The sequence below is a fragment of the Alnus glutinosa genome, chromosome 7 (assembly GCF_958979055.1).
Source record: "Alnus glutinosa chromosome 7, dhAlnGlut1.1, whole genome shotgun sequence".
NCBI lineage: Eukaryota > Viridiplantae > Streptophyta > Magnoliopsida > Fagales > Betulaceae > Alnus > Alnus glutinosa.
Genome location: NC_084892.1, coordinates 25,117,761 through 25,139,262, shown reverse-complemented (window position 1 = coordinate 25,139,262; position 21,502 = coordinate 25,117,761). Strand labels below are relative to the sequence as shown.

At 34.6% G+C, this 21,502-nt stretch overlaps 2 protein-coding genes across 2 annotated transcripts; both read left to right on the top strand.

Moving 5' to 3' along the window:
- The first annotated feature begins 1,932 nt into the window (after nt 1-1,932).
- LOC133873059 (L-type lectin-domain containing receptor kinase S.4-like) lies at nt 1,933-4,536 on the top strand. Its single transcript, XM_062310775.1, has one exon. The coding sequence runs from the start codon at nt 2,274-2,276 to the stop codon at nt 4,329-4,331; it is 2,058 nt and encodes a 685-aa protein (XP_062166759.1). The 5' UTR covers nt 1,933-2,273; the 3' UTR covers nt 4,332-4,536.
- A 12,663-nt stretch (nt 4,537-17,199) lies between these two features.
- Nucleotides 17,200-19,664, top strand: LOC133872709 (L-type lectin-domain containing receptor kinase IV.1-like). The gene has a single exon (XM_062310284.1). It carries the CDS (start codon nt 17,436-17,438, stop codon nt 19,443-19,445), a length of 2,010 nt encoding a protein of 669 aa, XP_062166268.1. The 5' UTR covers nt 17,200-17,435; the 3' UTR covers nt 19,446-19,664.
- Nucleotides 19,665-21,502: the final 1,838 nt, after the last annotated feature.

Genomic DNA, 21,502 nt, shown 5'->3' with positions numbered 1-21,502 from the left:
CGCAAATTTTATAAAAACCCGATCTACATAGTTTTTAAATAAAGGATTTGTTTTGAAAGTGAAAAGAGAGGGAAATTTTAGAAAGAATGGCTCACGCCACACATTATAAAATGGTTGGTTAATATTCACTTATTAAGCTATGGACTCATCATTTTCACTTATAAATTGTGAGATTTTACAGATATAGGCGCAACTGACAAGGAAGAATTCTACTTAAGCTTAGACTACTACCCGTGAGATCCGCATGCAATCTCATCTTTTGAAGGTTGCTAAACTTATGAGGAGCTTCAACCAATATGTTACCGACCATCAAGTGGCACATTTTGCAATATTTTAACAGTGATAGATTAATATGTAAATGACTCTATTGAGTGTTGATATTATATAAGGTGTCTGTTTAAGTTAAGCTCTAGTGTTCAATTTATATAAGCGAGGCTTGTGGTTTCAAAAAAATTAAATAAATACATGCAATTTCAACTGTCTAAATCTTAAATATATAATAACACCATGTAGAATATGCAATTATTTTGTTTATCCACTTATATCATTTAAGCTGGAGCGTTACAGGTGGCACCAATTCTTTATTCCCTTGACGTACGTTGGTTTTTATTTTTATTTTTTTAATCCCCTTGACGTTGGTTTGATTCCCATAGATTGATAAATATATATATAAAATATTTTCCAGCACAAGTTGATATCATGATTAAAGTAGATTATTTAGCATAACCTAAAAGTTTTGTCGCCACGTTCCTTTTGAGTTCACAAATGTACGTACATATTATAAATTGAGTTAGTGGGTTTGATGTTAGAGTCTCGAGTAATGCTACATGTCATACCCATGTCCCTCTTGTGTCCCTCTAAAAATGAGATGGCTTTTAAAATCACCATTGAGCTTGTGATTGATCAAAATTGAATTTTGATCACATGATGATTTTAAAAGCCACCTCATTTTTAGAGGGACACAAGATAGACATGGGTATGACGTTTAGAATTACTCTTAGAGTCCCTTAATTATATCCAGTCATATTTCAAACCGTCATACTAAAGCTAGGGCCGGTGGCCGCCGGCCGGCCCTGAAACCGGAGACTTATCCTTTGAATCTTCATGTTATAAATTTAAGGTTTCTATCCACCTGATGATAATAACAACAGGCAGCCGAGAATGGTTTCTTTGACATTGGTTTTCTTTAATTTCCACATAAAATACTCCAAAAAAAAAAAAAAAAAAAAACATGTTCACCACTCACCAGCTTGCTTCTTTCAATTTTTGTGAAAAGTTGCTTTGCGCTGCATTATTGTTTGCTTTTAATTTTTTTTTTTTAAAAAAAAATCCATTTTTTTAATATACTTTTAGGAATACTTTGTATTTTAAATTATTTATTAATATGTTTATTTTAAGATCAGAAAACAAATACTAAACAATGGGGAAAGTGGTGAGATTGGAGACAGTCTCCTTGAAGTTGAGAAATCAAAGATTCGTCTTCACCAACAAGCACTTAGCGAAGACATCAACTTGGACTACATAGTATTAGTTTAATGAAAAACACGACACTAATTGTTTCTTTTGTCAAACATTATTGTTGAACTACCATTCGTGAAATTTTCCAATTTGGGGTACTGGGCACATGTTTTTCACCGCATGACGCCATTGCAAATATCAGAGCTTACCACCACGTTGATTATGGAATTGAATACACGGACGGATTTACAGCCTAGTTTGGGGATGGGGCTAATTTACGTCCCCCTAAACCTTTTAAAATTTTGTTTCGTTTTCCCTTTGCTGATATTCTGGTTTCGTCTCTGACTGAATAGGTTGTGTTTTTCTGACCGAGTTACAGAGTAAGCGATTTATAAATTAAATTAAAATATCTTTATACTATTCATGAGCTTAGTATTAAGTGTGGCAGCCGTAACACCCTCCCCTAGTGGTCAATGTTTGTGTGAGTTCAGAGCTCGAGAGTCTTCTGTTGTGTAGTAAGGCTGCTTTCACTTTATTATCCGTAACTGCTAGGCAGCCCATGTGAGGCCCCATTCCATTGCTCGTTGCTGTCTCAATGTGCTCCTTATCATCCCTCCCAAAAATTTCAGATCTCCTGCTTGAATCCACTTTCACCGTTTGATATTGAATTCTTGATGCCTCCACTTCATTCATTGTATATACATTCAAATCTCACCTACCTCTCTTAGATCCTATAATACATCCTAATCTCACCTACCTCTTCCAAATCCAAACCCCCTTTTGATCTCCCATGCCTTGATTCTTGTTCCAAAATCATGGCCAAATTTCTTTGGATTTTCTCTGCTCTTATCTTCCTAACTATCCCAGTTTCATCCCAGCTGAACCAGCTCTTCTTTCCTGGATTCAAAGCTGCTGCCACCAACTTAACCTTAAACGGCAACGCTAATATCCAGAAAACCGGGATTCTTGAGTTAACCAACGAGACCAGTCGGTTAATGGGCCATGCCTTCTATGCCTCTCCTTTTCAGTTCAAGAACTCCACCGATGGTAAAGCTTTCTCTTTCTCCACCTCCTTTGCTTTTGCTATAGTCCCAGAGTATCCAAAGCTCGGAGGCCATGGCATGGCTTTCACAATCGCACCCTCCAAGAATCTGAAAGCTCTGCCCAGCCAGTACTTGGGACTTCTTAACGCCAGCGATCTGGGAAATTTTTCCAACCATCTCTTCGCGGTTGAATTCGACACCGTCCAAGACTTCGAGTTCGGAGACATCAACGACAACCATGTCGGCATCGACATCAATAGCTTAACCTCCAACGACTCCGCCGTCGCAGCGTATTTCACTGACAATTCAACCAAACAAGATCTTAACCTCAAGAGTGGGAAAGCTATTCAGGTGTGGATCGACTACGATTCAGTTCAAAATGTTCTCAACGTAACGATTTCGCCGTCTTCTTCAAAACCCAGAAAGCCAATCTTGTCATTTCCGGTAGATCTCTCACCGATCCTCCAAGAATTTATGTTCGTTGGGTTCTCTGCTTCAACGGGTTTGCTCGCTAGCTCACACCACCTCTTGGGCTGGAGCTTTAAGATTAACGGGCAAGCTCCAGCCCTTGATCTCTCTTCTCTGCCTTCTCTACCAGGACCCAAGAAGAAACACACAGCTCTTACAGTAGGAGTTTCTGTTGCAGCTATTATTCTTGCACTAGCTGCAATCTCCGTTGCCATTTACCTCTTCAGAAAGACAAAAAACGCCGACATAATCGAAGATTGGGAGCTTGAACTAGGCCCACATCGGTACTCTTACCCGGAACTGAAGAAAGCAACCAATGGTTTCAAAGAAAAAGAGCTACTCGGGCACGGTGGATTCGGTCGAGTTTACAAAGGGACGCTTCCAAAGTCGAAGATCCAAGTTGCGGTTAAGAGAATCTCGCACGATTCCAAACAGGGTCTGCCTGAGTTCATCTCGGAAATCGCTAGCATCGGTCGGCTTCGCCACCGGAATTTGGTTCAATTATTGGGTTGGTGTCGCAGAGGAGGTGATCTTCTTCTTGTATATGATTTTATGGCTAATGGGAGTTTAGATAAGTTCTTGTTTGATGAGCCACAAAGAGTTCTCAGTTGGGAGGAAAGGTTCAATATCATAAAGGGTGTCGCTTCTGGGCTTCTGTATTTACACGAAGGCTATGAACAGGTTGTGATTCACAGAGACGTGAAGGCCAGCAATGTGTTGCTAGACAGCGAGCTCAACGGAAGACTAGGCGATTTCGGGCTTGCGAGATTGTACGAGCACGGGGCAAACCCGAGCACCACCCGGGTCGTCGGCACTCTCGGGTATCTTGCACCGGAGCTGCCTAGAACAGGCAAGGCCACAGCGGGGTCCGATGTGTATGCATTTGGCGCACTTTTGCTAGAGGTTGTCTGTGGGCGCCGGCCGATTGAGCCCAAGGCAATGCCGGAAGAGTTAGTTTTGGTGGATTGGGTGTGGGACAGGTTCTTAGAAGGGAGGTTCCTTGATGTGGTGGACTCCCGGCTGAATGGGCAGTACGACGAAGGTGAGGTGGTGATGGTGTTGAAGCTAGGGCTGATGTGTTCAAATAATGCGCCGGTAGCACGGCCGAGCATGCGGCATGTGGTGATGTATTTGGAAGGAGAGGCTGAGATCTTGGACGACTTGAGAGCACCGGGCGAGTACAATGGAGGTAAGGGTCATGTGGAGGGGTTCGAAGATTTTGTGCACTCATTTCCGTCTTCGTCGTACGGTAATATGAGCTCCGCCGCGTTCGCGAGGAATAGAGGTATGGAGAATAGTTTTGCTTCTCTTTCGTCTTCGTCTCTCTCCCTACTCGATGGGAGAGGAGGGGTGACCAGGTAGTAGTAATGGTCAATTTTCTTTCTTTTCTTTTCTTTTTTCTTTTATTATTATTATTACTATTACTTATTTTCTTCTGAGGTTCCATTTGATTTGCTCGAAAATTTTCCAAAAAATATGTGACTTCAAGAAAAAAAAAATGTAAACAAACTCACATCCAAATGCTTGAGTTTCCTATAATGCATATATATAGGTTTTATTTTTGCTATTAGCATGGAAGAAATATATGTTTTTTTAATTAAAATTTTCTATAACTTTGTTAATACTATTAAAAAGCATGTATTTTTACATGTTCCAGCCTTGAAGGAACACATTATATTTTTATATAGGTTAAGTTTAAGAAAGTTTCTTCCATCGATTTGGAGGAAAACTTTAATTTGTAGTTGCAAAATTGGATTTGATTTTAAAGGCTCACTTTGTAGAATCTGATGAAAATCTTGGTTCGATTGAGTGGGGCTGTGGACAGGAAAGAACCTGCACCACAAGTCTACAACCAAACACTCGGCTTAAATCCTTCTCTAAAACCTAAGTTAACTGAAATGTTTGCCTTAAATCCCAGTGGTAGGGCTTGTAAATAACTTATGTAGCTTTACAATTCGGAACTATACATGGGAATTTCAGATCAAATTTATCGATATGTAAATAGGACAAATTACCAATTTCTTAACAAATTTTTTTTTTTTTTTTTTTTTTAAATTATTTGTCTGAATATGAGAAAATTTAAACAAGTGATTATAAGAGATCACTTATAAAACCCATCTGACCAAATAATTTGAGATAACCATGATCCCATATAGAGTTTGCATAGATTTATGAGCACTAAAAACAATTAGGAAAAATAATCATGCAAGGCATCTGAGTGCAACACATGTTATTTGCTACCAACAAAGCAATGAGGGATGCCTGTAGACTGTTGTGACGTAGTCTCTGCTTTTTATTAGCGGACTCGTTTGGAAGTGCCTAGGGGCTTTCTTCTTTTTTTGTATTATGTATTTAATATTTAATAGGATAACCATGTACCAAGATAACAATTCTCTACTATTATTTGTTCAAATTTAAAATAATTTGAGTAAGTAAATGTGAGGGACTACTTATAGGATTCACCTAACCCGATATATTATGGTATTTTCTTATTTGAATATGAATTCAGGGATATTATAGCCAAACAAAGGCAGAATTGATAAAGATTCAAGGAAGAAGATGAAGATTATAAATGGATAATGCATTAATAGCTAAGGGCACTTTCGGAGACCTAATCTTTCCCAGGCATTCTGAGAGGCCTAGACTCTCCCATGCACTTCTAGAGGCCTAATCTCTCTAAGAAATAGCCAGCTACAGTATTCTTATTCTTATTCTTTCTTCTTACCTTGTACCCGCTGCATCCTCTTCTTAAATAACCCATTTTATTTGAGAATATTCTAACGGAATGTACAGCTCACTCTATCCCTTCTAGAATACCCCATTTCCTCTAGCTCACTAGATCCCTTTCAGAATATCCCAATTACATTAGAAAACTAGCATAGGCCAACAAAACTAACTTATTTACAAGGAGAAGCCCATTACATAAAAGGCCCACTAACCTATTAAAAGCCCACTATCTTATATCCTTTATACAAGTGGTTGGACAGCCTAATTTTTATTTGGCCAGGTAAGTCCCATAAGTGGTTTCTCACAATTACCTGCTCAAATTCTCTTAAATTCGGACAAATAATTATAGAAGATCTTAATCCTAACATCAGTCTCAACTTTTTATCATTTGTTACCTTTTTTTGGTTAGGGGTTAAAGCTAGCTATTGGATTGGATCCACAACAATTTGATTTTTGAATTGATAATAATTTGAAAGGTGATGTGATTATTTTAAAAAACAAATAAAACGGGATGGGCTCTCCAACAACAAAACTCAAATGAAAAAAAAGCAATATAGAGATAAAAACAAATAGTAGGCAATAGATCCAAAAGGGAAATGATAGTTGGGGGCCAACTTGCCGACCCCCAACAGGCTTTTTTTAATTAAAAAAAATGGTTTTTTTAATGAAAAAGCAACTTTTGATGACATCGGAAGTTGCTTTTTCATTAAAAAACCTCCCTTTTTAATGAGAAGGGGCGGGCAGGGACCGGCAAGTTGGCCCATGCCTATCATTGCTCAATCCAAAAAGGATCCGGGGCCTCTCTAAGGGCCGCACGAAATGGTAAACAAGGGCAAACAGGCTCCATTTGGATCCCCAAGTGGTAAAGGCAATAACCACCATTAAATGGTTGTTGCAATGGAAGTACTACCAAGAACCGAATATGAACCATCGGAAAGGAACAAACATCTGCTACAAAAGTCTCCACTAATAGATCAATCCACATAAGTGTAGGGAGACAGTAACCCAAACAACACAAAATAAGCAGCAAAACACAAAAAGTTGCAAAAAAATACCAAAAAAACAACATTAATACAATAAAATATCAAAAAACAACTGCAGCGACGAAGGAGGATGGTGAAGCCGTAATCCGAAAAGGCCATGTGCGAGTAAGGAGGAACCATGTGCCGGCTCATGGTGGCCGAACAGCGACGCTAAGGAGAGCGGCAAGAAGCGGGAAGGTCCAAGAGCATAGAGGTGGGATGCGTTTGAGGGTGGGGCTGATGTAAGTTTACATATATGGCCTTGAAAAAGCCAAATATGTGAACCTCTATAGATCCAAGAAACAACCAGCCATGGGGCGCGGGAAAGGGGCGAAGAGCATCATGACAGCGGGAGACAACAGGGCAGGGGTGGAGAGCAGCCAGTAAAGGAGTTATTTGGAGGAAACAAAAACATAAACTATGAAGACAAAGACCCAAAAAAAAAAAAAAAAAACGACAGGAAGAAGAAGAGCAAGAAGAAGAACAATGGGGAAACAGAGGAGGAAAGGAAAAAGATCTATCCCTCCTTCCTTGAAAAAGCATCGGAGGTGGAGTAAATACCTCACAAATGGAGGTAGCAATGCGTTACTCTTTTTAAGAGAAAAGGAATAGAGTTTTTCTACCGAAACTGGCCGATTTGAATATTTTGTTTCTCTTTTTCTCATAATTCAAGTTGTTTTGAAATGTCCAATCACCCTCTTAACGGCCACCCAAAATATAATAGAAGTGGTCATACTGCTACAAAAATCTTGTTTTGTGAGTGATTCGACCACCCTCAATTTATTTTTTTATGGTTGATTACGCCTTTGTCCGGCCACTCCTGACGTGTTTTGGAGTGGCCAACAACCACATTGAGCCTTTATCTTCTCATCTTTTGTTCTCACTATCTTTTCATGCGTTAAATCACTTATTACCAAATAAAGTGCCCTCATCTCAATTCAACCTATTGATTATAGTCTCTTCAAAATTTGGAATTAGATGCTTAGTACGCAATATTGACGTGCATGATAAGTAAGAAATTGACTTCTTCGGTTTTTTTGGCAAGTATATATCTAGCTGGCTATTATAAACGACAAGAAATTTGTTTTTTTTGTTGTTTTTTTTTTTTTAATAGATACAAGAAATTTGTTTTTTAAACGACAGAATAGTTGTTCCCAAGTTGAAGCCTTTCATCAAAATTTCTATAAAGGGAACTCCTACAACATAAATTTCCCCAAAACATCTAAACTTTTTGGAAGAGAAAAAAAAAAAAAAAATTCAAAAACCTGCTTGATTCCAAAATTATTTGAATAGAATAGCTAAAAAATTGAATTACAACAAGTTTTCCCATCTTTTTTCCTTTCTCTTAAAAAAAAAAAAGTCGGACTCATTTCTTTACATTAACAAACAACTTTCTTTCACTTTTCTTTCAAAACTACTTTCACACTTATATCACATTTATCAAATTTTATTACTACTTCAGGCAGGAAAACAAAAATGTAAAAAAAAGAAAAAGAAAAAAAAAGAAGCTTTCCCAAACACCTTCAGTGTTTCAAGACGGGAAAGATAGTGATTCTAAAGTAAAGTGGCAATCATCGAAACATGACAAGTGATGTGTTACTAGTTCTTTTCCTGTTGGATAGAAATATAGAATACCTTCATATATATAACTATCATTTTTATCTTACAATACTGATATGACTGTTTTAATTAATTTTTAATTTTTTTAACAATAATTTGTTCTTAATTAAAACTGACATATCAACATTATGCAATTAATAGTTATAAAATAAAACCATGGTTTGTTAACCGTATTGTTGGAGATCGACGTGAGAAACGCGATGGAAGTGGGAGTTGTTGAGGTGGGTGTGGAATTAATATCTAGTACTCCCAAAATAGACTTACAAGGCAGGCCGTATATGTGGGAGATATTTTTCTTCAATCCAAGAAGGAATTGAAGGTGGGTTTTTTTTTTTTTTTTGATGCTTTTCACGAAGTTAATTCTCAACAAACACGTACACACTCCCTTTGATGATAGGGTCAAATTTTGGTGTATATTCCGAGATTGTGGACAGATTATGGTGCGGTCGAAATTGTTGAGAGAGGAGATTGGTAACCGTTCATATTGGTCTCATAAATTTGGAGGAAAAGGAGTCCTACGGCCAAGAGGTTTGACGTTCATACAAAAGTTATTGACAAAAACTTCAAGTATCCTGTTTAATTGGAAGATGAGATCATCAAATTCACAGCTTAATTTTTGTCCACCTAGCTATCCCATTCATATATATTTGCATATATCCAAGTCAAATGATTTGAACTTAGTGGAAGATTTTCTTTTTTCTTTGTGCTTTTTTTTCCTTTTTCAAGTTACATATTCCTGAAATTAGTATAAATTGATATTCAATATTTTTTTTCGATTACCGTACAATTAGATGATGTAGTAGTAAAAAATAGTTTTTAAGTCGGTGTTTGTAAAAAAGAAAAAAATAAAAAAAATAAAAATAAAGGAAGAACTTTAATTTACTTATAACCCATCATATTTCTTTCTATTACATTAATATTATGGGATCATTATATTGATATTTATAACATTTATGTAATCATTCAACTTTTACTATAATTGTCCCTAAAGGGTAGTTCAATCGACTGGAGATCACGTCTTATGAAGCGGAGGTCACTAGTTCGAATCTTCCCTCTCCCTTCTTGTGTAGAAATGTCAAAAAAAAAAAAAAAAAAAAACTTTTACTACAATTATGAATGTCTATAACTATTCATCTCATATCTCACTATATATCTTCTAACGCTTTGACACTTTTTAAAGTTTGAATATCATTTTTTAAAAGTGATGAAAGATTATAGGTTATAAATGAAGTTAAAAATAAAAAAATAAAAAAATTGAGAATTGGACAAAAATTTCGTAAATCAAATATATATATATATATATATTCGAATTATAAACTCCTTGAAGGTGTGAAATCTATAAGGCGAAAAGCTGCTAACATTTCGTCACAGCTTTGCACCACCCCAAACGTCAAACAAACACGCGAACTTGATTGTAACGTTGTTGGAATAATAAAAGTATGAGACTGTCATGATCATCAACCATTAATTGCGACTTATTATCTTCTATTATCTTTCCTACGTCGTCTCTTCCAACATGACGCCGTCTTGCCTCTTAGCGAATGTCATCCGCATGAGATTTTTTTTTTTTTTTGAAAAAAAACTCTACACTTATTATTTCTCTAAATTTATCACAAAATTTGAAATGTTATCCTTAATCTTTATTAGGGTTAATATTGATTTAGTTTTTCTTTTTGAGAGAGTATTTTTGTCATTTTATGGGCAAAATGAAAACGTTGCAACCTCAGTAATAGATCAGCAACATGTATTAACCAAATTAAATCATTTTGGTGCAAGTCATTCCTTGTTTTTTTCCCTCTTCTAAATGAGTATGAGTTATTAACAAAGATGACGATGGCTATTTCCTACATCGAAAAATAATAAACATATATCATTTACATATCTTTATACAACTAAGTTTTAATTTCATCATTGTCATATTAAATACTAATATAAAAAGCCATATTAAAGAAAGAAGACAAAAAACTAGTTTAAGCCTGAGATTTTTTTGTGAAAGATTCGAGTCAAGCTTGAGGACCAATAATTATTGTTTGAGGAATGTTAGATATCCAAAAATATTTTTTCAAAATTTGGTTCCAACTTAAATTATCATAATTTCATAGGATTGTGACACATCAAGTTGAAACCAAATTAAAAAAAAAAAATTAAAATTAAAATTAAAATATCTAACATTTTTCTTATTACTTTGGAGAATTGGTCTTTAAAAAAATGCTCTAACATTCCTATGGTCTTTAACCCTAATGGCCATGGATTCTCGATGATTGGAAAATTTGGGCTGGCCCCAAAGAGTAGACTTTTGAAATTTTTGGACCTCCGTCGATCACATCCAACTTTGATTATTTGAACTTACTTCAAAAACAAAATAACGTTCTTAATTCTTACAAAAAAAACATAAAAATAAATAAATACCTTTCAAAAAAAAGAAGAAGAAGAAGAATGCTTTTATTCTCCCGGAAAAGACGCACAACTTTCGTTGCGGACACTTATGGTGATTCTAGAAGACATGGACCGCATGGTCGACGTCAAATTTGAATGAGCAAAGCCTGAGAGATCTTTTAGATGTGACGACGGGTGAGGGAATTGGGATTGAGATCTAAACTACTCCATGGTATTCATTTAATCACCAATAAATTCAGTTCATTTCATTTTAGTGCGAATAGGGAGTGAGTTTAAAATTATAAATCAAGCTAAATATTTATTTAAGTTTTGTTTATTTATTTTTCAAACGAAACTTTAACTCAGTTACTCAATTAATTAATTTATTTTTTAAGTAAAATAAATATTATAAATGTTTATTTTTATTATTTTATAAAAGCCGCCGATAGAAATGGATAAATTTAATTATTTAATTAATATTTTAACATTTTTCTTACGTATGGGCTCAAATGAGTGAGGCCTAATGCGTGATTTTTTTTTTTTTTAATTTGAAATGGGAGATGAATGACTGAGATAAGGTTCAAACTCAAGACCTTTTTTTTCGATACCATTTTAAATCATCACTTATCTCAAAGTCATAAACTTGTTGGATAAGCGGTGGTTTAACACTTTGAATTAATTAAATTATATAATTTGAATCTTAAAAAATACAATTTTGTTTTTATATATATAAATTCATTATGAACATTCATATATTTATATCAAGACTAATAATAATAATCATAATAATTCAAGCTATATTTATCATATTACAAAGAGAGTTCCATTTTATTTTAGAGCATTTCCAACATATTAGTCAAATGATCCAATATAGAGTAGCTACTTTAACATTTTTTTTTTTTTTTTAATGATAGTGTGAACAATAAAGAGGTTCTTCTGCCTATTCATTATTCACACTACAAAGAGTTTTTATTATATTCTCTCACTCCCTTTCTTTCTTTCACACTATTTTCCAAACAAAATAATATTTAAATAAAAATAGAGAGTATAATAAAAAGTATATTGGAGTGTGTATAAAAAAATGAGTAGCTAAAGTATAAATTTTTACTTTTTCAATAACAGTTATTTTTATAACCGACGGTTAGCGGTTATTATGTTTATAACCGACGGTTTGAAAACCGCTTTTTAATTTAGGTTTTGGGCCGATTTTTGGCCATGTTTTAATTTTTAATTTTTTTTTTAAAAAAATGAACCTTTTGGTACAAAATTAACAAATCTAAATACAAATTCAAAATATCTATTAAAAAAAAAAAAAAAATCCAGATAATTAAATACAAACAAATTTTTAATATCTATATATATAAGGGTAAGTAATTAGCGGTTACTAATCGCCTCCGCCTACTATTTAAACCGCTAACCGCCTATCTAATTAACGATTATTTATAACTGTTTTTAAAAATGGTTATACGGTTAGTGATTGTAGAGTAAATATAACCATCTCATTTGTCTAAACTTATTAGAGATACTCAAATGTTCTCATTATAAAATAAAATTATACGAATATAAAGTCGAGTGTATGTAAATATAAATTATTTAATAGTCAAGCCTAATTTTAGGATTAGGATGAACACCTTTATTAAAGGAATCAAAATCAAAATTTATCTGCTCGTTCACCGCTTTTCTTGACTTAAACCCACTGGTTCTTGCATGACAACAGAAATTTGGAGCTGGGGCCTCCTAATTCGTGAACTTTGAGCAAATTTATGAAACGGGCCATGTGGGACACATGTCCTTGGACCTTGTGGCCTTACAAAATATACGTAAACTGAAAACATAGCACTTGTCATGACCAAATTAAAATACAAAATTTTGATTGAGATAGGAGTGGTACAACCATGGCATCTGTCGTGATCGGAAATGATATTATTATAGTGGACTTTGGACATCATCAGCAAATTTGTTTTACTTTCATACTTAATTGTCGGCTGATATCAATATCAAACTGATTTAATTTTAGTTGAGTTGGCGTGTTTTAAATATATATATTTTTTTATATTAAATATTAAAAAAATAAAATAAAATAAAAATTATTTAAAACAAATCATTTCAACTGTATAAAGTTATAAATATAAAAAGATAAGAACTTTCGGTGAGATAATATAAAGATTCTTCGCTTGCGTCACAAAATGAGCCAACCCATTCTTTTTTTCCACGATACTTCCATGTTGATGTTGACGTGAAGACTTACTATTGTGGTTTATAATTTAAAGATTTAAGGAAAAATTATAATTTAGTTATTAAAACGGATAATCATGTAGTAAGTAGCCTTAAGAATTTTCAACGCTTGAATTCTATGTCTTTAAACTATCAAAACGTTTTAAAAAGAACAATTTTTGTTGAAATATGTTTATATTATTCTTGTCACGTATTATTTTTTAATTAAAAAATAATAAAAATTAAGTTTAAAAAAAACCTAAAAAACTAAAAAAAATAATAATAATAAAGAGGTGTTTGGGGTGGCTGCAGTGCCACCTCTGGGGTGGCTTAAACACCTTTTTTTTTTTTAAATAAAAAAATAATTTTTTTTAGTTTTTAATTTTTTTAATTTTTTAAGTTTTTTTTTTTTAGAAAAAATTATTAGTTTTTTAGTTGAAAAATGACACGAGAGAGGGGTATTATATGCATATTTTGACAAAACGGGCATTTTTGAAATGTTTTGATAGTTTAGGGGTCAAAGCTCAAGTGTTAGTAGTTTGTGAAACTATTTGCAAAACGATTAACAGTTTAAAGAGGCTAAATTATACTTTTTTTCAAGATTTAAATTCATAAAAAAAAAAACAATAAATTTAATTATTTAAGTTTGTGTATCTAATAACGACACGCATTTATCAAAGGTTTGTTGGGCGCAACGATTAGAATTCCGCCGAGGGCTTGAAAGGCCACTAGGGTTAACCTGACCAGGACAAGCTAACAAAAGATTAGAGCACCAAGGTCCAAGACTACAGTAAAACGCAATGGATTGAATTGCCTTACCGTGACGTAATCGTTCAAAACCACTCGCTTGTCATGTCACACAAATACTTCGGACCACTCGAAGATACCTCCTTTGACATCCCCATCAGCCATGTCACATAACTGGCTAAGACTACGCAGGGTAAATCCTCGATGCTCTTGCAGGAAATCTCCCACGGTTGCAATAAGAAAATGAGCGGGAGCCCATAATGCCCTACCAGGAAGAGGCGGGAATCCGCAACCTATAAGTATAGAGGAGGCGAATTGCTAAGGTAGGTGTGAACGAAAAAAACTAAAAAAAAAAAAAAGGCATAAGAAATTAATTATTTAGGGGAGACTTTAAATTTTTGGGGGGCTACCTTGTGCTAGGTCCGTCCTATGATCAAGTATGCTTATCCTCCCCCTTAGCTGATACATAGTTTGCTTTTAGTCCTTTTTTTTTTTTTTTTTTTTTTTCTTTTTTTTTTACTAACTTAAGCATTGAAAGTGATCCCGCCAAAATATCTGGCAAGCCTCCCTACCCACTCTTGTCTTCCTTGAAGATCTCTTCCGCCAGACGTTTGGTGTGTAGTCACTGTATCAATATAGATTAATATTTTAATATTCTCTACTCACGTGTGGGCTTAAATTTTTCTTTAATAATTAAGATTTAACACATAAAATATTCAATTGAAATAATATTTGAATTACGATGGCAATATTGAAAAGACCTTAATACTATATTAAATTACTATTTATCTAAAAAAATTAAACTCATTAAAAAAAAAATTAATCATTTAAATTAATTATCTAACGTTGTACAACCCTTAAGTTTTCCTAACTACGTACAAAGATGACCGAGACATCTCTAAGTATCTGTAAGACTCACATTTTTTGGGGTGATTCACATGCAAATCACCATATAAAATATGAGGGAAAGATGTTTGAAAGAGATTGTTATTGAATAATGAATGCTATTTTAATAATAATAATAATAATAATAAAATATAAAACATACCTGTGAAGAAAACAAATGCACGTTACCCCATACCCCTCATAAATAATTATTGTTTCCTTTGAGAAAATATTAAGAAAATGAAGACCCACGCTCAAAAGCATCAACCACGTGGTTGGCTCTGTCAAATAGGAAAGGGGAGTCTTACTTGCAAAACATCCATTCGTATAAGAGGCTTGCTACACAGGGACAGATGAGTGTCCCCATCTAGCATTTTCCTTCGTATAATAACTGCACAATCAATGCATATTGGGTATGAGTGATATGCACGTGAATCTTATATATGTAGGGCCATATGCATAAATTTTACATTTCAATGTGTCGTATGTAATTATTGTACACATAGATATTGTACAAAAATTATTATTCAATGGAAAATTACAGTAGACGATATTTGCATAACAATTGCACATTAAACACATCAGTATTGTTGTGTAACTAATATATCTCACAATATACATATATAAAAGAAATATGTTATTTTCATAACTCTTATACAACAGTTGCACAATTATATTGATGTGTCTAATATTTTTTTTTTTTTTTTTAAAAAAAATGCTAGTGCAATTATTATGCAGCAAACATACCTTTATATAAAAACTCTTTTTTTTTCATGGTCTGTTTTTGTTCTTGTCACGGAATCATTGGCATTCTTAGTATTGGCAACGCCCATAGATTTGAATTTCTCTTGTGTTTTTTAAGTAGCCACTTGGCCGTGACAATGACATCATGACAAGTGGCAAAAATTGACTCGATTTAATTTTGGCCATGCGCCCATCGCTTCTTCTCGAATGGCGGCTGTGATCATTCATGCCTGTGGCTGCCACTTCAACACACTGTCCACCATGGGATCACTATGGACCATACGCTACTTGCATATAATTTGAGTTATCTGATTCATTAGATTTTTATATGATTTAAATGATGTGATACGGAAAAACTGGATCAACGGCACTAAATAGCAATATTACTCATGTAATTTTAAGGGCCGTTTGGCAAACCACCTTAATTTTTTTTCTATATCTTTTCGCTTCTAGAAAAAAAAAAAAATTAATTTTTTTATATTTTTTATATCACATTAATATTTTTTTTATTATTCAAATAAAAAAAATTATAATAAAACAAATTTTTTACTTTTTATAAAATATTCTCAAATTTTATATTACTTGAATCACTCGTTACTTCTGTCCAAACAATTTTACACAACGCAAATAATTTTTCACCCGGCATTGACATGACAAGTGGGACAAGTAGAAACTGACTTTGGAATCATACGGCCGCTACTTTAAACTTTTAAAGTCGTCGTCCCATTATCCGACAACTAATGACCATTTTTCTTGCAACTTTAATCATTATAAATATTTTTCAAGTAAAAAATTCACTTAAAATTCTAATTTTTTTTATTTTTTAATTATACCTTAAAATTAAAAATATTAGTTTAGTATATTCATCTTTTAATTTTTTTTTTAATTTCAATTCTCTATAAATCTTAATAAAGGGGTGCCAAAATTCTTAAAATAAATGAAATTTACAAAAATATTAGTACATAAATCTCTGTGTTTTTTTTTTTAATAATTTTTTTATATTTAAAAAAAAACAGTAGTATTTTGAGAAATGCCTAAATCTTTGTGTTTTTTTTTTTTAATAATTTTTTTATATATATAAAAAAAAACAGATGTATTTTGAGAATTTTAACAAGATTTAACGAAAAATCTTAACGAATTGATAAAATAGAAAAAAAAAATAAAATTAAAGATTGATACATTAAATTGACACTTTTTAAAATTTAAGAGTATGATTACAAAAGTGACTAAAGATCTGGAGTAGAATGATTACAATATTTAAGAGTATTCCTATTAGCTTATGCATTTTTATATGCAAAATAGCTAACCAAAACCTATTTTATCTATTTTACCTAATAAGTTTCAAAAAGTATCATACATCTAATTATCTATTATTTCACTATATAATTTAAACATTTTTTTTTTATTCTTTCTTTATTTTAATTTTAAGACATTTTTTCAACGATAAGTCTTTTTTTTTTTTTTTGAATAATTATTTGCTATAAAGTCAACAAATTTTTTGTTCTCTTTTGAGGTAGTTCGCATGAGTGTGATCTTAAAATGACAAATATAGATTTTGTCATATAGACATATTCTAAAATATAATTTCTTAAATTCAGAGATATATTAGAATATTGTTATGAAGTAAAGAGTTTTGGTGAGAGAGCTAGAGGGCCGGGAGAGAGAGAGATGCACGTGGAGTTGCACTATTCACATATACATCACAAATGTATTTTACATTTGATTTGCATAATGGGATGGATAAATTTTTAAGTGGATTGGTTATTCATTTTAGCATAAAGAAAAAAAAATGGCTAAGTCATTAAGAATGGTGGGTGAAGTTTCCTAATTCTTAAATGCAAATTAGGTAGGTTTCACTTAAGACCCCAGTACACATGATATATCCTCCGTGTCATAGTAGGACCAACCTCTGGCCTATTTTCCTGGAAATTGAGAGGTTTGAGTAAGAACACTCTGTTTATTGAAGGCTTGGCTGCTCGGCAAGTTGAGAGAGACTTGGTGGGTGACCCATGGAATTTGGGAAGTTGACAAAACGGGACCAATTTTCATGCCTATAAACCTTGGCCGCATTTCCATGACTTGAAGAAGCCGTGAGAAGAGTGGTTTACGCAAACCAAAAAAAAAAATAGCCATGTTTCCCAAGCTTGCAATACTGCTGCCTCTTCTAGTGAGCTTTGTAGCCTCTGAAGATACCAACTTCACCTTCAATGGGTTTGTATCGGCAAATCTAAGCCGAGATGGCATAGCCGAAATTACTCCTAATGGCCTTTTGAGGCTCACCAATGACACCAGACAGAAAACCGGTCATGCTTTCTACCCCAATCCAGTCCGCTTCAAGAATTCCCCGAATGGCACCGCTTCCTCCTTCTCTACGACCTTTGCATTCGCTATCATTTCTGAATATCCCACTTTGAGCGGTCATGGAATTGCTTTCGTGATTGCTCCCACAAGAGGGCTCCCTGGAGCTCTGCCAAGCCAGTACCTCGGCCTTTTCAATGGTAGCAACAATGGTAATGCCACCAATCATGTTGTCGCCATAGAGCTCGATACCATCCAGAGCAACGAGTTTTCCGACATCAACGACAACCATGTTGGGATTGATATAAATGGGTTGAAGTCCAAGGCATCTGTTCCCGCAGGATATTATGACAACAATGGTGCGTTTAAGAATCTGAGTCTTATCAGTGGCCGCCCAATGCGAGTTTGGGTGGAATATGATGGTGTCAAGAAGCAAATCCAGGTCACTATGGCTCCAATTAATGGAGGTAAACCCAAAACTCCGCTCTTGTCTTTGTCCTATGATCTTTCAACGGTCATTGGAGACAACATGTATGTTGGCTTCTCGTCTGCAACCGGCTCAGTCCTAACAGCCCATTATGTTACGGGTTGGAGCTTTAAGGTGAACGGCCCGGCTCCAGAACTTGTCCTCTCTCAACTTCCCAAGCTGCCTCGGATAGGAGCTAAACCGAGATCTAAATTTCTGACAATTGGGTTGCCTATTATTATTGTTAGTTTAGTCTCGGTAGCAGTTTCAGCTGTAGTTTATGTGATAAGAAGGAAGAGGAAGTTTGCAGAATTGCTAGAAGACTGGGAGCTTCAATATGGGCCTCACAGATTCAAGTACAAAGATCTTTATATTGCCACAAAAGGATTTAGGGACAAAGAGCTGTTGGGCTCCGGTGGATTTGGCAGGGTGTATAGAGGTATACTACCTACCTCTAAAATTGAGATTGCAGTGAAGAAGGTCTCCCATGAATCAAGGCAGGGAATGAAACAATTTGTTGCAGAAATTGTAAGCATTGGTCGGCTTCGTCACAGGAATTTAGTACCACTCTTGGGGTATTGCCGGCGCAAGGGAGAGCTGCTTTTGGTGTATGACTACATGCCCAACGGCAGCCTAGACAAGTACCTCTTCGACCAACCTAAGGTTACCCTGAGCTGGAGCCAGAGATTTCGAGTGATAAAAGGTGTGGCATCGGGGCTGTTTTATCTGCACGAAGAATGGGAGCAAGTTGTTATTCACAGAGATGTCAAGGCTAGTAATGTCTTGCTGGATGGTGAATTGAATGCCAGATTGGGAGACTTCGGTCTTGCAAGATTATATGACCATGGAACTGATCCTCAAACCACCCATGTGGTCGGAACTCTTGGGTATCTTGCGCCGGAGCATAGTCGAAGCGGCAAGGCCACGCCAGGCACCGATGTGTTTGCTTTCGGGGCATTTTTGCTCGAGGTTGCTTGTGGAAGGAGACCAATAGAACAAGCGGGAGCAGCAGATGATGACCTTTTGCTTGATTGGGTGTTTTCTCATTGGAACCGGGGCGAAATTCTTGCGGCAAGGGATCGATGTTTGGGTACAGATTATGTAGCAGAGGAAGTAGAGCTGGTTTTGAAACTTGGGTTGCTCTGCTCTCATTCAGAGCCTTCAGCTAGGCCAAGCATGCGCCAAGTTGTGCAGTTCTTGGAGGGTGACTTTCCTCTTCCAGAGTTGACGTCGCTTGGCCTTTGTTCCAGCGGCTTAACATTTGCGCATAAGGGAGGTGGTTTCAGTGATTTTGCCATGTCCTATCCGTCTTCAGGGGACAGGCCATTCACGCAGACCTCTTTTGCTGCAGAGTCGCTTCTCTCAGGCGGTCGTTAATTCTAAAAGCTTTTGTTTGAGTTTGTTGGTAATCTTTTGAGTAATGTTGTTTGAAATGATTGTAATGAAGTAGTAGATTGTCTCTTTTAAGGTAGTGCAGTATAGTTATCGTTGTGTAAACATGGACGAGATGAGCTCCCTGGGTCGATTGGGTCTTCTGTGATCATATATTTTGCAACTTTGCATTCTACAAAATAATTCATCAGCGTTTTGGATTTATATTGGATGCCACTGGATGCCACTGTTAAGGAATAGATTAGAAAATTCTACACTTTCTTGTCCTTGGATGGAGACTAGAGATTAGATTTTTATTATGCATGAACTGAAAGAGGGAAAAGCAAAAAATCTTAAATATTGGTGAAAAATCATATTTGCTTAGCACATTCCACTTAGTTTTACACAAATTGTCAAACCCATAAGCAAGTTTAAGCTTTTAAGTTATTTTGTGTCTTTATTAGCTCATTGACTCCCCCAAGATGGTTAATCTCCCTAACATTTTGCATTGAAAATGACTTTTTTTTTTCTTTTCAAGAAGTAATCCTCCACAAGTTGATCATATCTAGTCCAATTTCATTCCCTAGCCTTCACGACATTCATTATTTGGACCACATCACCCTCCAACAAGATTCTCTGTAACCCCAAGTCTCGATTGAATTCCACAGCATGTAGTGCAACCAATGCCTCCATCGCATCGCTACTGGTTCAAAATAATTTGGTTTGGGTGAAGAAACCCTCCCCTATGAACTACTGCATTCCTTCTAAGCCAAATTTTCAAGCAAGAGGAAATAAACTTAGTTAAATTTGCTAAAACCGCCTGCAAAACAAATATAGTAACGCTAACCCTCAATAGAAACCAAATCAGGACTTCTTAGATCCACAAGTTTTTCCGAACATAAAGGAGACAAATAAAATGGTAATTTGTGAGACAAAAAATGACCACTCTCCTTTGGACCAAAAGGCATCCTAGCTAATCTCTACTTTTTACACATCACTTCAAAATACGGTCACTTGTCTTCCAAATGTTGTTGACAAAGTGAATCATTAAACGATTAAATTTATCTCTAAAATTTTGTTATTTATTTTTGTTCATCATTAAGATATTGATACGGGAGTTTGTAAAAAAAAAAAAAAAAATAGGATAAATGTCTAATAAATTCTTGAGTTGGAATGTCATTTGAATTCGATCCATCACTTTTTGAAAGTAAGTATTCGGTGTTTAACTTTTTCGTTAATTTAAAACAGATCATTCTGTCATTTTTCCATCTATTTTTCTAACCACCGTTAATGCTACGTCAGAATTTTCGCTACATTATCTTAAAATAATATTATTTTATTTAAGAAAAAGGGAAAAAAAATAAAAATCAGACAGAAATTTCCTACAAACCCACATATAAGATTGACATGTGTCTTTTAGCATGTGAGAAGCACATGTTGTTTTAAAAGCATGTGCTTTTTTAATAGTATTAATAAAAGAACTTGTGCTTCTCACATGTTTAAAGGACACATGTCACTCTTATATGTGGATTGTATGAAATTTCTTACAAACCGGTTTATAATAAATTTCTATCCAAATTGGTAGTTTGGGGGGGGGGTACATTGACAATGTAGTGGCAGTTTGAAAGGGATATGTGTATTTTTTCTTAAAAATATTAACAAATAACCTAAAATTAAAAACACTCAAAAAAAAAAAAAATCATTTTTACATTTATATAACATCAAAATACGCTCTAAAAAAGCATAAGCTAACGGAACTTGGCTTATTATCTTTATACTGCATAGCATTAGAGCATTTGCAGTGAACTCATCAAAATTTCAGCAGGTTTTGACGAAAAATATCACTTTTGTTATTTTAGCTACCTAGTTTTCAAAAGCTCAAAAGATCAAACTCCCCAAATATTCTCTACTTCAAAATAAATACTCTTTTTTAATTAATCTATCAACCAACCCAGCAAAAACCTTCTGGTTCCAAAAAATAAAAAACAAACCACCGGACCCTTCTAGAATCTTGACTTCCACCGGACCCAGCAAAGACTTCCACCGGACCCAAGCTTCGACGA

Excerpts from the sequence above, each read along its gene's own strand:
- LOC133873059 (XM_062310775.1), top strand. The coding sequence starts at position 2,274 with ATGGCCAAATTTCTTTGGATTTTCTCTGCTCTTATCTTCCTAACTATC.
- LOC133872709 (XM_062310284.1), top strand. The coding sequence starts at position 17,436 with ATGTTTCCCAAGCTTGCAATACTGCTGCCTCTTCTAGTGAGCTTTGTA.